The sequence below is a fragment of the Dermacentor albipictus genome, chromosome 2 (assembly GCF_038994185.2).
Source record: "Dermacentor albipictus isolate Rhodes 1998 colony chromosome 2, USDA_Dalb.pri_finalv2, whole genome shotgun sequence".
NCBI classification, from domain to species: Eukaryota; Metazoa; Arthropoda; class Arachnida; order Ixodida; family Ixodidae; genus Dermacentor; species Dermacentor albipictus.
The window spans coordinates 189,510,523-189,527,853 of NC_091822.1; the positions used below are offsets into that span (position 1 = coordinate 189,510,523).

At 46.5% G+C, this 17,331-nt stretch overlaps 1 protein-coding gene across 2 annotated transcripts in view; it reads right to left on the minus strand.

Annotated features, from left to right (window-relative positions):
* LOC135919618 (high affinity nerve growth factor receptor-like) overlaps positions 1-17,095 on the minus strand; it is a 173,600-nt gene extending 156,505 nt beyond the window's left edge. For both annotated transcript variants that reach the window (XM_065453519.2, XM_065453518.2), the window contains exon 1: positions 16,182-17,095. In XM_065453519.2, coding sequence (XP_065309591.1) covers positions 16,182-16,510 — 329 coding nt within the window. In that variant the 5' untranslated portion in view covers positions 16,511-17,095. The remainder of the gene's footprint in view (positions 1-16,181) is intronic.
* Positions 17,096-17,331: the final 236 nt, after the last annotated feature.

The following is a 17,331-nucleotide window of genomic DNA, read 5'->3' on the forward strand; positions in this document are numbered from 1 at the left end:
TGTCCACTGCTCAAACATTGCCCCTCAATTGGCGCAGGACATTCGAAGCCTATGACTACGTTCTCGTTCTTACTTAACAAAGACGACACTCGTAAATCTGTCAGTCCAACGTACGAAACGAACTTTATCAGGAGTAGGAGAGAACGATCGGGATCTTCTTGATGCTCCCTGTAATCTAATAGGAACGTGAAACTACCGGCGAATCGATTTTTCGTATTGTAGCCAACGAACGTGTGCTGTTAAATGAGGTAAAGCGGTAAAATAGGAAGGAACCCAAACATTCTCAAAAAACGACGAATGTATTCTTGTAGTTACGCATTTAGATCAATCATCGCTTGCGGCCTTGACCGAAAATCTATGTGCACAGACCGAAGATTCAGTAAACTTCGACCGAGAAAAAAATAAAGGCAGATCTACATGTGCTAAATTGAGTGTAAACCGATGGAATAAAAGAAGGAAAAGTATAAAGAACCACAGAAACAAAATGTCGGTGCCACTCTGAGCAGCGATATATGTTCTCCGCATAGCTGTTGCAGGTCGCTTTTATGGCACTTAGCCTCGACTTGTCGCTATGATTACCTCGTTGCCATGGTAACCTTACGCAGAGCTCGAATCCAGGCGAGGAAGCCATTTTCCCTGTTAACCGATGGTACCAAGGTTGTGCCTCCTTTCGGAAGTAGGTTTTAAACAGTGTAGACATGTGATACAGCTAGCGTCTCCTTCTGGCTGATATCAGCGTAGCCACACTGTTTACCAGAGGAGCAAGTACGTTCACTGCTGGTAAAATCGCTTTCGAGTCCCGTTCTCTTGGAGCCACCTGTTGGTCCCGCTTTAAGATTAATTGATTTACTGAAGAACTTTTCTTCTTTTTTTGGTTTCTGAAGTGAGAGAGACAAGATAAGATATAAAAGGCCGCAAGGTTAACCAGAATAACTATCCAGTTGCTTTTCCAGCATTGGTCGAAGGGGGAGAGGGCACAAAAGATAAGGACAAAAGTAGTAAAAAAATTCGCCCGCAGAAACGTGATGAAGGCACCTAACGATGGTTACATTCTGTCTGTAGTCGCGATGCTTTTAAAAACACACCAGTGCTTTTAAAGCAAGTCAAGTTAACGTTGGCTGAGACCAGGGATTCTGTTTCTTGAATGTAAGAAGGCGGTTGTCAAGTTTCTCAGATGTGGCAGAGAGCGGTGTTCTTTGCGCGATGTAAGGAGAACATTCGCGAAGAGGAGGCGAAACCGTCTCTCTGCACCCACCAACTTCATCTTCGGGACTTCTGGTCATTCCGATTAGAAAGGAGCGCAGATTCGTGAATGCTTCTCCTGAAAGATAATTCTTTTGGCAAATACGAGGAAGTGAGAATGAAGGAAAGTGTCTTGGAAGAAATAGTTCACTGCGAAGAGCATGATCTACAACTAGTATAAGAGGCCGGATTACCTGGCTGAAACCAGGCTAGATTGAAGGGAAACACCGCAGTCCTGTAGTCCCCATGTCCGATACAAGTGCCTGTGTGATACAGGTGATAAAGGCGCTCATGAAGAGGTACTTTCTCCACGTCGCATCGTGCGCCGTACTATCATGGACAAGTTTTACTAAGGCTATCTCGCTTACATAATCGAAAATTGAAGTCACCTTTGCGATAACGGCAATATTAGATCATAAATATATACTTGCTCCGTAATTCTTTCAGACTATTTGCTGGAGTTTTACCAGAGTTGAAGAAATATTTAGAAAACGACCTCTCAGCTAACTAAAACAGCTACCATGATTGTGTGACGTATCCAGTTTCACCGCGTTGTCTGAATGGAAGTAGAGACACATCGAAAGGTGAAAAAAATCACGATGGCTACTGTTGTGAACGAAATAGTATATTCACTAACTTACATGCGAGAAAAGAAACTTCTGGAAAGGAAAGCATCTCGTTACTCTGTGGCCTTCATAGTGTTTCCTCCTACTTTTGTCAAAGAACGACGTGCCAACCTGTCTTTCCTTCGTAGCGGCAAAGGAGACAACTGCCGTCCTTCAGTAATCTGACACAAAAGGACCCCTCTTATCTGAAATAGCGACTCGCAATGATAGATTCTAGCAGAGCTGCATTCTGTCGGCGATGCCGACACAGCCTGACGCCGTCTCCGCGCACGTTCCATTCGTGGTTGTCTTAAGTGTACTCTAGAGCAGTAGTTATCATTTATGTAACATAGTAAATCCCTTCAAGTGGGGCTCTGGGCCACCCTTGAGACCCGTATGTCAAAGCACATATGAGCAAATCATATCTGAAATAAGATAAACTAACCGTCATGCTGTGCAAAAAGGGCCCAATCGATGTCAAAGATTCAGTAGCTTCCGGGTCGTTGTGGCATTGTCGTTAACGACCTCGGTGATAAAGCTGCCGAGACTGCCCACCGGTGCCTTAAGATTATTTCAACTCCACTGACAGAGACGGACGCTGCAAGAGAACTTCGTTTCCTTGCTCACACAACGACACAAGCTTTCTGGGGGCTTCCGACCGTACCTAATTTCTGCCTACCTACCCTGGACCCTTTGTTACGGCTCCATGTGCGAACTAGCCTTTCCTGCGGCCATACAGCACTGCCGTACCACCTGTGCCTTGGTGTGGCATTTACGAACGCGCATTACTTCCATCTCGCAATTGCCGATATGCCAATGTGCAGCAGCTGTGGCTCTCAAGAAACTAACGCCATGTTGTTCACTTGCCCTCAGTACGATAGTCCAGCGCACCCCTTTACAGACCGCAGTTAGCTGATTGGTTTCTAGTAAAGCATTTTCTGAAATGAGAATTCTGGGACGCTGGCCGCATCCACCGATGACGCAGAAAGCTATTCGAGCGCTACTGCTGTTTTCGAGGAACACCGGTTTCAGCGACCGGTTGTAGAGTCATGCTGTGCGTCCTGTGCTGTGCGCGCGCAGGGCTCCTTCGCTTCCGCTTTTTCTTTTCTGTTCCCCTTCTTCCTGGCGGTAGCAAACCGAACACTCGTCTGGCTGGCCTCTCTGCTTTTACCCTCGTTTCGTTCTCTCCATTTCTTTCTCCGCAAAAGTGCAACAAACTAAACATACATCTAGCTGGAACTTTGCGAAGTTTAAATTGCAGTTTCAGACGTCAGAATATCGTTTTAGGCGCGCTGCGCTTCACGCGATTGTACAACGTGACACTCGTGTTCCGCGAGCTGGCAGTGACCAAGTAATTCATGCTGAAATCGAAAATTACTAAGTCTCGTTGAAATGAGGGCACTGGATGTAGCATGTCGGTTGCGATGCACACATGTAGCCTTTTTAACTCATGCCAGTGTCGTCAATGAACATTTACAAAGGCGTTACGCAAACGTCACGGCAAGCGATTTGCTTCCTCTTTCAGACACAGACAAAGCTCGTAGGTGATACGTCTCTAAAGAAGTCCCCGCCTGCACCCTTGAACCTTCTAAGGATTATCGTGGGCTTAGCGAACGGCCGCATACTAAATGCTCTTGAAGCGTATTCTACTTAGTGCACAAAAACCAACTGGATTCCAAGCGTCTTACGCGCGCTTCGTATACAAGGGATCCACTCAGACAGAAATACAAGGGCACCCCGAAAGGGTAACTTACAACCGTCGAGCATAGAACGCCAAAAACAAATCGAATGCAGCACTTGAGCCTCTGCAGCCTGTGTCCTGCTTTCTGCTGACGCATACGACAAGCTTTCATAAACTCTCGTTGGTCCGTCAGACGGGCGACGTCCACTTGGCCCCGATCACTCAACTCGAGCCAATTCTGTCCAGACCTGACACTGGTGGGCTAATTTTAAATCCATCCACGTGAAATACCCATGCTGTCGTCGTCCGCGTTGGTCGGGATGGAGATGGTGAAGACGAGAAGAAAAGATGGTTTTGGAGCATCGCACCGCGAGCCACACTTACGGTGCTCGGATGCACAGCTGCTGTAGAAGAAAATGGAATTATGATCATGGTACCCTGGGTCATTGAAACCAAAAAGAGCAGCGCCTGACACTCAGTGTCCTCTGCATATTGTGCGGTATATGCGGACTTAGTTGAGCACACGTAGACATTCCATCAGCAGTGGCACCAGTTGTCAAACTGTCGCGATGCTGTCCACGAAGGAGATAGAATGCTGATGCGTGACACACTTCTGGCTTTCGCGATGCCGCAGGAATTCCTACTAATAAAGTACGTGAGTGATTCGGAAATGGCCCTACGGTAAATAATGCTGAACGCATAAATCGTTAAAAATGGAAATCTCCACACGTTGACATGCGTTCATAGCGGATGTCTGACTATATAGAACCGTAAACCAAAAAAAAAAAAACGTTACTGTGCCCGTGCTGTGACAACTTTCCATGCGAATTTGTTTTCAGTCGCACTCCCACCATTACCGTACGTTTTCAAATATCACGCCTGTGTCGTCTGGTTCTTTCTCTGTCTTGTACTTTTTTTGCGCAGTTTTTCTTTGTTCAAATATCACATTTTTCCATAACGAAACTATTTACTTATTGCAGCAACGGCCTGAAAAAATAACGCGCCATTCAATCTGTAACACTACTGTACGGAAACCCAAGAGGCCTGACTCGGCTGGTAATGGGAAATGTTATTGTGTAGCTGCTACGCGTAGAAGTGTGTAGCATCCCGTCTAGGGAGAAATCGATAACGTGCCTGACCTCTGCTACTTGGCTAAAGGCCCCACAGGAGGACGAAATTTCCTTTCGCGTTTCAGATTTCAGATTTTTTTTTTCGATTTCAGAAAGTGCAGGGCAGTGTTTATCTCTGCTGCTATAACTCGATATTGTGGGAGGAACGGCAACACTGTACCTCAGGCACGGTCGCACGTATTGACCGCTTCGGCAGCGGTCAGAAGGATTAGTTTTGGCGCACACACACGTGAAGCAGCATACAGGGTGCCTCACGTAACTTGAGCCAAACCTTAAAGATATGCAAATGCCATGTAGCTGAACAAATCCACGGTAATGTTGTTTGCCTTCGCGTGGAGATACTTAGTTCTTTCTTTTTTTTTTCGATCCGCGTAATCACATAATTAGTCTTGAATAATTAAACAAGTTCTCAAATATCAAAATTAGACTAAAAGTGACATTGAGAAAATTGTAGAGTAACATGAAAAACTCCCGATGTAGTTTTCTGTTGCTCAATACGTGCTGCATAAGTGTTTTTCCAAGCAAGAGAGAAGCACGCGAATAAACGCAAGGTGCCTCGAGCAACCAGTCACGCGGCAAGTTTTTGTGTATTCATGGGCGTTTCTCATGCTTGGAAAAACACTTTTATGTAGCACGTATTGAGCAACAGAAAGCTGTATCGGGAGTTTTCACATTTGGGAAGCTCTACCGGTGAGCTCTACCGTACTCTGCTCGATAAGTTTCTCATTGACAGAATATAGCAAAACTGATTATGTAATCAGGCGGAATGTGAAAATTAATCGATCTCCAAGCAACGGCAAACAAGATGACCTTGGTTCTGTGTAGCTGCGTGGTATTCTTTAAAGAGTGGCTCAAATTACGTGGGACACCCTCTACAGCAACAGTAGCAGCAAAATTGCAATGTCTATCTGGCCAAGTCACCGTGCGCCCCGATGGGCCAGTGTAGGCGGTAGTCATAAAGAAAGGATAAAGTGCTTCTTGGCGTACTGCTCACCGCATTTACCGCGTTAAACGGGAGAGGCGTCGAAACCACGGCTATATATCAATCAAACGTTCGAAGCAGTAAGGGGCCGACGTAATGTAGGTTTAATGCCTCGTTTTATAGCCTTATAGGAACCTACATAAAGGGTATGAAATAGGTGCTCTGCGAGTATATAAGGCAAAGGAAAAGAATGGAAAGGAATGGAATGAACATTATAGCATAGAACGTTGTTTGAGTTATAAACCACGAAGATGTTAAAATTAAAAGAAGTTTAAGTGTGAGATGTATGGCTATCGTCATATTAGCCTTGTAAAAACGCTAGTACGAGGTACGAATTTCGATGCAGCACTCGGCATCTCGTTGGGTTTTGTTAAGCTACAAAAAGCTAAGCAATGTCAGCAGATATCAACAAACTTCGCTCACTGACAAGTTCAGTCATGTGTGCAGTTTCATTATAGTACCGTCAGGCCTTACCAGAGGGAAAAGAATGCACGAAACGTCAACACAGACTGCGTACTCGCGTCTGGCGAAGAAGCTAATGCGATGTGCGACTGCACTGCAGACTCAATTAAAAGAGGAGCAGAGGTAGGAGCGTCCGGGCGCACACTGCGCTCCTGCCCGACGGGTAATAGCATCACGCATTACGACACGGCAGACGTCGCTGCCGCGACACCAAAAGCATTCGCTTTATCTCGGATGCCACAAAGCAGATAAGAAAACAGAACGGAGGAAAGAAGCCAGGGAGGAGGAGGAGGAGATTCCCGGGCCGAGGCCGAAACACGTGACCAACACACTGTAGCGATCACTGAAAATTAAGCGCCATTTCTTCGGCTATGCTCGCGGCAAAGGTACACTCTGCGGACATCGAAAAACTCGAAAGCACGAACGTGATAAAAAAAAGAAGAGAAAAGAAAGTGCCCCGCGCAGCAGCATTGGATGCTTTTCTTGTGCTGCGGCACGTGCTGTAGCCGTAGATAGCGGTTTACGGCCTGCCGGGCCGCTCGGGCGAAGAAGAGAGAAATGAAATAGCAGGAATGGAAGGGAGTGGAGGGCGAAGGGAGTGCAAGCACTCTTGGCACACTCAGCGGCGGAAGGCATGCAGCGCACCGCGGCTACATGGAACGCTGACTGCGCGGAAACACGTGCAACGGCCCCGTTGGTTTTGAAGCGCCCATTACTCGCCCCTGGAGAGTGGACACGCTCGTCTAAGTGTTTACCGCCAACGCTGACTTCCGATCCGTTCGGGTGGTTCCGCAATGATGGCGTTTTGAGTGCGGCGAACCGCGAGGGGTCCGTTCGCGCACGCGCTCTGCGGAATGGAGCGGGTTTCGCCTGTCTATAATCTTATCTTTATCTCGTCTGCGCGGCCGTGTAATGAGTCTCATTGTGGCCCTGAAACGACTTTTGTTGGACATGCGGTTTGTCTTTGAAGATTTCTTCCAACGTCCTCGTCCTAAATGTCAACCTGACAAATGCGGGGCGAACCGTCTTCACGCCTGGAACTTGCTTGACGCATAAACTTATGCAAACAACGGACAGTCAGAAATGGCAACTGTTCTGCCTGGCAGAGGCAACCTATAGGCCTGCATGACGTAGGCCGACTTTAGTGGAGGTGCCTGGCTAGGTTCGTGCGTGTCCGCTTAAGTCGAATGGGGTCGGGTTGCGTGGGTCGAGTGGTATTTGTGCAGCGAAGTGACTTTTAGCCGGAACCTCCCTTCGTCTACTGGGTTGCCGCAACTCGACGCTTAGTGGCGTTGACACTTGGTCCACCAGAATTACTCTCGTGTAAACGCGACCGTGTAGAGCTGTCCGGATCATGCTGTTCCAGTCAAAAGTCGCACTAGTATCGGATTCACGTAAGCAAACCTATAGGCAAGCTGCATGTTTGCAAACAAATGGAGCGCTCTGAGGCACGGCGCAGAAAAGCGCCTGTAGTTAAGCACACCACAGTTGCAGACCACTACGTTTACGCTTCGCTTCCTGTCCGAAGAGTTTTCTCGCGAGTACTAGCCTTCTATTTCGAGAGAGCTCTCACCGGTAGAGCTTCTCATAACAACTATAATTACGTCCTGAAATGCACGCTCGAACCTCACTCACTCCGGACGAACACCAACTGTTGCCAGCATCTAAATTGACGGCAGCACCAGCCGGCTTGTCCACTGCAAGAACACGGCGCGGTACTCGAGCGACTCCGCGGCGCAGTCCACGCGACGCCTGCGATGCTCAACCAGCCATTCGTAACCACGCCGCGCCTTTTCTAATTACCTAGGCCGGAACTCACAAAGCTGTCTTCGCCTTCTTATGCAAAACGCTGAGTACGCAATAACGGCAGCTAGCTGAACGTGTTGGCAAACAAGTGCAGAGAATGCGCGAGCCAATCACAGGCCGTTGTTGAATGTCAAGAATAACTTCTTATTCAAGTCTTGTTTCACTGTCCTGCAATTCCACTGTGCTAGAAAACTGGTGAGTTGCGGCGTTCACGCGCTGCGACGCAACGGGAAGCACCTAGACGAGATGTTTGCAGAGAGAGAAAGCTGCCTGGTGCGATAAATTTGGCGAAAAGTAAGATGAAAAAGGAACAAAAGAAACCAGTGAAGGTGGGCATTCCAGCTCATGAATGTAGATGTATAACAAACTATAAGCGAAGGATAAATTCAGTATTTTGCAATTTCAATGTCATACAGAAGCGGAGCTTCATACACTCTAGTAGAAGTAAACAGTTGGAGATTAGGGGTGCCCCAGAATGCGAGTAGGGTAACAAACAAGATGTTCTGTTCTTGCTGACCCTTTCTACCTTTCTCTCTTCTTTCGTCTGTCTTTCTCTCTCTCTCTCTCACTTGGTGAATTTATCGTCTTTATTTTTAATGTTCCGCCAGCTATATTTGTCAAAACAGTTTCTACACATGCTATAATTATGTTTCAGAAGGAGAAGTGAAGTGCTCTAGAATTTGTGATTGCCACAAACCCGCGCCCGGCCGTATTCGCAAAAAGATTTGTCGCTAAAATATGTTCCTATGAACAAATCGCATCCAATAGTTTTGTCGGTTATAGTTTGCATTCACAAACAATCTCTTACGCTAGAAATGTTCGCAAGAGAAAATTGCAGCCAATCCTAACGTTGGACATATTGATTAAGGCGAACGGCCAATGGCAAATAACAATAACGAACGAAAAGCTTTGTGAACGCTGCCCTGCATTCACACCAAAGTTGAACAAAGTTAATAGAACGATTTCTACCCGCAGTGGTTGCTCGGTGGCTATGGTGTTGGGCTGCTGAGCACGTGGTCGCGGGATCGAATCCCGGCTACGGCGGCCACATTTCGATGGGGGCGAAATGCCAAAACACCCGTGTACTTAGATTTAGGTGCACGTTAAAGAACCCCAGGTGGGCTAAATATCCGGAGTCGTCCACTACTGCGCGCCTCATAATCAGAAAGTGGTTTGTCACGTAAAACCCCATAATTAGTAGACCGATTTCACGACGAGATTTACATGATCACCACTGCCGCAAAGCACGCCGGTAGTAGTAGCCATCAGTGAAGGGTTGAAGGGCAACTAAGGTAAGGAGCATGTTGTATCTGTACCACGAGAAGCCCACTTACCCCTCAAGACCAAAAGGCAGAGAGGTGAAAATAAAAAAAAAGACTCTACAATAGGAGTGTGGTGGCGCAGGCGCGCGTCGTAACTTGCCCCTTCAATTTAGTGGAAAATTCACCCTTTCCCACCGTGTGGGGTAGCAAACCAGACGTGCTTCTGGTAGGCCTCCGTATACCTTTCTTTCCTTCTTTTCCTCCTTCACAAGGCCATCGTTTTCGGCGATCTCCTACATGCCGCCTTGAACCGAAGTAAATAAAAAGCGGCGACGACAACTGTCCTCACGTCACCGACAGGACAGGGGCACGTGCGCTTCGAACGCGGTGTAATATATCTATTGGCCCGCCCTTGCTGAGCACTTCAACCAACGGGACTCATAAATACAAATAATCATTTCAGTACAATCATTCCATTCTTAGCATGCGTCGCGCCGTTAACCGATGGCACCGACAAATAAGCCGGCGCGCCACTAGAGAAGTCGGAAATGGTTTTAATTAAACATTAAATGAATTACAATATTTTTGTATACAGAAGAAGGTCCATACTCAAAGAATGAATCAACCTCCTATAGTAGTGAATCTAGAAAAATTAATTAAAGCAGCAAACAGCAGTAGCGAGAACAAACCATAAAAGACATCGCAGGCAAAAAAATAAGAACACGAACAAAGAACAGCAAACAAAGGAACCAAAAGCCAAAATTAGACAGGGTAAGAAACAAAGGTAATTCAACACTCCTAAGCAGTCGTTGGATGGTTACAGGGTGAAAAACAGTAAAAAATAAACGAAAAAAAAGAAAGCAAGAAGAACTCGCATCTATTTTCAGCAATGTAAAACAACCCCTGATGAGATGCTTCATCAACACAAGGTTGCGGACAGGTAGGTATGATAGGGAGCGGGACAAAAAAGAAGTAAAAGGAAGTAACGACAGTTGTGCAAAATATGGCATCGGTGTGAGGAAAGTTTTTAGTTCTGTTTTGAATTTGCTAGTTGACTGAGAGATTTTGATTGCCGGTGGTATGGTGTTCCAGAGACGGATTCCGGTAAAGTAGGCCATTTGTTTGCCATAGATGATAAAAACTGAGGGTATTTGATTATGTGCAAACCTTATCAAGTTGGCATTCACTAGGTTGGATTTTGGGATGTTGAACAGAGGAAGCTGATTGTTGATTTGCTTGAATAATAATATACCTAGTTTATATTTGAAAGTGTTATGAACCGTTAGGACTTTGTTGACATATAAGAGTACTTTCGCGTCACTGTGATAGGGACTACGGGTAAGTATTCTAATGGATTGATTTTGTAAAGTTTGAAGGGAGACAAGGTGACTGCTGTAGATATTGCCTCAAGATGTGACACATTTATAATATGGGAATGAATAGAAGCGTAATATAACGAAAGTAATTTACGCCGAGAAAATATATCATGGGATTTAATTAAAACACGTATGCCTTAAGCCATTTTTCTTCACCGGTAAGCAACATGTGAGTGAAATTTCAAGTGACGGTCCAGTTGAATTTCCAAACAAGTAGCCTCTTCTTCAGCTTCAATTGCAAACTGATTTAAAGATACTGGTGGGATATAATTATGTACACATTGGTGAGAGTGAAAGACAACGAACCTTGTCTTAGTGGGATTAATTTGCAATTTATTATGGGATCACCAAGCCGTCAAGCTTGCCAGGTCACTATTTAGTTTGTGTGTCAGAGACTGGATATATTTTTATTATCAGTGTTGACGATTGTGTCATCTGCATAAATTAAGCATTATGAAGTAATAGGGCAAGTCGGCCGATCAGTTATATACATTATGAAAAGAAGCGGGCCGACAATAGAACCCTGCGGTACTCCTATATTTGTTACTTTGGGTCTAGATTTATAACCTAATAGACTAACAACCTGATTTCTGTTGAGTAAGTATTTTTTTGTTAATGAGAGTGCGAGACCTGTTATGCCTATTGCGTCAAGCTCCATAAAAAGAATGTGTTGGTTGATAGTGTCGAATGCTTTGGTGAAATCTACAAATACAGAACCTGTGTAGTAGCCCTGATCAATTCCTTTCTTCAGCTTGTCGGTTAGAGATAACAAAGCGAGGTCAGTGGAATATGCTTCACGAAAGCCAAATTAGAAAGGTGATAGAATATAAATTTACTGAGGTATTTCGTAAGGCGAATTTCAAGTGATATTTCGAATATTTTACTGAGAGAAGGTAGTATGCAATTGGGTTGAGAGTTGGATATTAGCGTGCAATAGCCTTTTTTTTAAAACTGGGAACGTCTTTGCCACTTTTCAGTTCTACAGGAAAAGTTCCAGACTTGAAAGCGAGGTTGATGAACGATTAAGACCAGAAACAATTGTTCCGAACTGAACTGTGATATAATTCATGCGTGATGTTGGTGTAGCGCTTTGTTTTGTCACAATGATGGTTAAAGACATCGTGTCCGGGCTTCTAACATCATACCACATTAGAAAAAAAATCTTTAAGTAGTGCGTGAATATCTCCATATGAAATATCTTGCATGCATATACGTGTTCGTATTTATCGTTAGTCTCGTGAAATCGGTATAAGAGGTCACACTGGTAGCAATCTGTGCAAAGGCTTTGGTTGAAACACAGGTAGGTGTTGTAAGGCGCTATAAGGGCAGATGACCACATCCGAACGCTCATTGTTGAACGGCGAAATCGTAGCCATCATGTCAGAACATTGCTTCTATCAGTCCCTCTCCTCTGAGTCAAAAAAATTTACGTTTGTTTTCGGTATTTTCTTTCTCTCTCTCTCTCTCTCTTGAAAGTCTCAAACAAAAAAATGGATCGTTTCAGTTCTTGTGGCACGCAAATTATGAAAAAGGAAGGGCTACATTCGTCGTCGTTATCTTACGAGTTTTCTGGAAGCCTTCACATTTGTTTCAGATAACATACAGCGCGTTGCCTCATGGGAGCGACGGGCATACAGGCAATGGATTCGAAAACTATGTGACCTATAATTAACCGTATGGCATGTGTGATATTCATTTCGTAACATTGCCTTTCGCTGTCTCATACAATTATGTGACCGATTGAGCGTATGACCTGAATTGTATTAAACTCAACGCTTATTGTCTCCTTCGAAGTTTAGAAGTATCCGCTACAAAAAGGATGTTGCCGAAATAATTGGCAAGCACAACCACGCTCTTGATGTAGGTTGTCTTTTATGTTTTTCAAATTGCCTTTGAGAAGTACCTTTTGACTAGCTTATTTAGCATATTGTAAGGAACAGCGTACTCAATGTAACTCAACGAAGAACAGAAGGGGACGCAGACGAGCTCTGAACCTTCCCATCTGTTGAGCGGACTAAGCGCTTGCCTGAGTACAGTTTGTTAAGAGTTACTATATTTTCATTACTCCAGCTAAACTTTATATTTCTCTCGATGTGAAACACCAGCTACAAGCTCCTTTACGCATTCCACTGAAAAAAAAAAATCCCTGAATAAGTTGTTTTTATATATAATGAGAAAAATTAGCTGGACACTTAAAAAAAAAAACTTTTCAGGAGGTGTTCTTAGCAGAGTAGCAACGCTAGTACACACTGCACCCCCCGCCCCTTTTCACATTCATTTCCAGCAGAAAACTCTTGCTCCACAGTTGCCATAGAAGCTATGTAGTTGTGTAGAAGCCTTATTCTCTTGGCTCTAGAGCTAATTGGCCGAGAGAATAACGCTCTTATGCAACTATATAGCTTCTTATGAACGAACCAAAGAAATACGATACCTGAACATGCACTATAATTGGGAAAAAAATTAAACAATTTTTACAGCGACATGCATGAGTTATCAGAAACTTACCAATTTATGCTAACATGATGCATAGGAAGAAAATAGAGACCAACAGTTTTATCAACAGGTTGTCCGCCATCTACTTAGGACGTGCCCTGGGACAATACCAGTCTGCTAAAATGTACTTAAGTGTGTGACGTTGTTGAAGTGACTAACCTGAAAGTTGTGAACAATGGCTCACGGATGACACATTCAATGTGTCGCTTTTGCATTATATCTGGGGGCGGGCCAATTTCATTCTGAATTTATGCCGAGTGACAGCCCAAGCGAATAATAATAACAATAAAAAAGAACATTGTTACATGCCCATCAACATCCAGCCAGACTGGATTATACGCACTAACTCACGCAACCCCACGTAAATCAAAGACTAAACAACATGTTTGCGCCAGGCGATATCCTGATAGAATGCCGGGATTGCCAACGAAACAATGTACCATTACGGAGGAATTCCTGATGCGGAAACTTACGTGCGAGCTTATAGCGAAAGTTCTATTCGCGGCAACAATGATCGCGCTTATTGCCTCTGAAATATTGAAGACAAAACAAGCGTGATAACCTTTAAAATCGCTTCGTCATAGTTCTACTGCGACCTGTGTACGTACATATATAGTAGTTCAAAGTGCTTTAGCCATAGCTGTGTTTACACGGGCGCCGCGTATATAAAGGCTTTATTGTTGGCGGCTGTGCTGTGTAGCAGGTTAGGGAGCATTTAATCCTTGCAAATGTCTGCCTTCTTTTTGTTGCTTTCTCTTTCTGAGTTATAAATTCCTAAACACGCGTCATGTAATACATCGAGAATGCCGGAGCGGATTGTTGATATGATGCATTTTAATTTTCAAGGACTGCAACTTCGATGAAACAGCCCCGCATCTGAGTTTTGCATTACGCTGCTTTCTTTCTTTCTTTCTTTCTTTCTTTCTTTCTTTCTTTCTTTCTTTCTTTCTTTCTTTCTTTCTTTCTTTCTTTCTTTCTTTCTTTCTTTCTTTCTTCATATGTAGTGAGAAGTATAATGTTGGCTCGTTTCAGCAGCACGAGTTCCGTGTCATTTATAACTATACAACGTACTCTGAAACACGGTCAAAAGAGATGTACTTTCGTTGTATACGACTTTCGCAACTTTCTCCTTTTTCTTCGTGGAACTCCAGGATACGTATGAATCACTTAATTCGAGGCGCACGCGCTGTTAACTGTTCTTCGTACGTCCCTTGGCATAAAACTGAGACGACGCAGAACATAGTTGGACTTCGATTCCGGCGTCGCGCGGAGTAAACGCATAGACACGCCGACACCGAAGTGAAAGTTGAGACCCAGATGTGTTCCATTTTGTTTCCACTGTAGGCTTTTTTGAGACCACTGATCAAGTGAGAGCAAGCGCTTCTGTATCTGCTGCTGGCCTTTGTTGTCCGCCTCACACTGCCTGCCAGAGTCCCTCGTCCTCCACCGAGCTATCAGCGACGCGGGCGATGGCCGGTCTGCGCTGGTCAGTGAGAGTGCAGCTGCCGTTAGCAGTCTGGCTCTCACAATGCAACAACGTCGTGGACGCACTTACCAGCCGTCATTGCAATACACCGGTCAATTGATGCCTTTCTCTATGCACAATTCCACAAGTGCCACAATGACCTTAATCAGTAAGGAATGCCTGCGGGTTGCCTCGGCGGGTCTGTATCGCGACTGCGCAGAGGAATGCGGCGATAACCACATGTTCGCGCCGTCTGGCCAGTCTCTGCTGCATTCAAGGACGTACGGCGAGCGGGCAAGGGGGCTAAATAAAGTGGACTTCGGACAGCTGACTCATGGAAGCTTGACGTCAATGCAGCAAGAACTTCGGCGCATGTAAACATGCCGATTGCATTATTAAGCGTTTTTCGGGTCCTTGTCGCGTCCTCAATTTGATCTTGGTACGCTAGGAATGTGAAGTGACGTTGTCAACGGCCTCATTTTCTCACACTGCGTTCTCATTCTCCATGGAATCTGATTTACCTTCTTCTGTGTCATTGCTGTGTACAATCAGTTCAGCTGTGCTAAACGTTTGCTCGCATTCCGTACAGCTATTACTGGACTTTCGTTAAATTTGCTTGCCGATAACGGCGCCCCATGAAGACATGGACGTGGACCGAATCAGCAAACGCCAAAGACAAGGTGCATTTCTTTCTTTTTTTCTGAAGCCAATTTCTTGGTAATCAGAGAGGTGAATCCATGCGATCTATCTAACTTGATTCATAATGAACTCCCTTTAAGATTCAAACCTGTGAAGTGAACCGCGAGGCGAATCATAGATCACAACAACATCGTTGCTGTGTACTTGCGCATTTCTTTAGCCCAAATGCCCTTTATTGAACTATACAGACGGCTACCATTCTTTATGCCCAAAGTATCAGCGGAGACAAAGTTCGCGTCCTCCACCCCTTTTCAGTACAGATGTGCCTGTGCGACCAACCGAAAGCTTCGACACGAGCTCATGTCAAATTCGTGTAATGGACAAACTAAATAAAGAGAAGTTATTTGGTGTGGCGCATGCGATTCAATGCATGAACTCTCCGTATGTTTACATTGGCGAAAGCGAATAGTTCGGGAGGCGGTTCAAGCAGCACCGAAACGCTAAGAAGCAACAAGTGTCATCGAGCGCGCTTATTGATCATGACGTTTTGCCAGGCAATAATATCATCTGTGTACAGCTACGTGTGACTACTAAAGAAAATAATCAAGTAAGCTAACGACGCGTCTTTATCTAGAGTCTGCACGTATCCAAACTACACCAAGCGGACACGCAATCAAAACGATGGTAAAATACCGCCAGTCTATGCAACGTTATGCGGCATACTTAAGCGAATGGTTCGTCGCTTCTTAATCGCACTGTGAACCCTGTGTTGGGAGCCTATACGTCCACCTTACTAAATATGTCGCGGTCGCCGTTTGTTTCCATCTTTCGTTACGTTCCGCCGCTGCATCACTCTATCTAGAGCAGCCATCGGACCATTCCGGAGCACAAGCCCCTTGACTTTTTTTCTCACCGAAAGAAAATCGCCTTGTAGCCCCGAATTGATATGCGGCCCGCGTGAACGTGACAAAGACTGGTGACGTCGCGCGCTGAAAAGGTACACTGCTCCGCAGAGCCAAGCACAGCGCGTGAACTCACATGTCTGTGATCTTGTCGGCGCGATCCTGCGTGAGGAGTCGCGGTATGGCAGCGATGCGGTCGCTCTCCAGCTGACAGGCCAGCCTCTGTTCCAGGTGACAGGAGCAGCCCAGGCTCTGGCAGAACTGCTCGGGTGGCAGCAGGGGCCGGCTGGCGTTGGCGGCCAGTGCGGCCGTCTGCGCGGAGCCGTGAGCATCGCCGCCGTGCGAAGAAGCCGACGGCACGCTGCCCTGGAAGCGAGGCACGGCTGCCACACGTCCAATGCCGCCAGAACAACAACAGCACAGCACACCGGCGACCACAGCGGCGGCGAGCAGGCCGGCCCGCATCGCGTCCCAGGGCGGCGCGCCGCCGTTCGCTCGTCGGGCGCGGTATCTTCCGGACGACTTGCCTAACCGGCCGGAGTATCCTTCGTCTTTGGGGAAGTCATGTCCTCCGCGCTGTCGCAGAGTGGTAGTCCGGCGCAGAGCCCGGAACACACACTTTCTAAACGACGACGGGCGTTTCTCGAATGTCACGTCCCTAGATGACACGAACGAGGACAGGATCGCGTCCCGTGTTCTCGCAGGACCTCCAGGCGTCCAGGAGTAAGCGCCGTGGGCTTACCTGGCCCGTGCTTGGGCACCCCAGCCAGCGGCGTCGGCACAGATTATCGGGCGGTGGTGATGGCAGACCGCCATCGCCGCCGGCTTTAAACGACGGCCGAAGGGAAACGCGGAAGGATCGTACCCTCCTTTAGGGAGCGAGGAGACAGCGACTCCTTCTCGCGGCAAATCACATCCGAAACAAGCGGGACGACGCGGGCGTCGATGTCTCTCACTTGGGAGCGCGGCAGCAGCTCGCCGGCCGGTCGGTGCGACGGGACGTCAGCTCTGATGAGAGCGCGCACGCGCTCCTAGCGCTCCCGACACCAGGATCGCTGTGCGGAAGAGGGGAGAGGCGCGCATCGCGGGAGCGGTGGGAGACGAGCGGTGCCGACGGGCAGTCAGGTAGCGACGCCTGCGGCCGTGTGCCCAACTAGCACTTCCCTGAGCCGACAAGAGATGTCGAGAGCGGATGAGCTTGCGGCGGAGCGGCCCGGCTCCGGTGCCGTTGCTATGGGGACAACTTGTGGAACGGTCAGCCCTGCGACAGAACACGAAGATGAGGG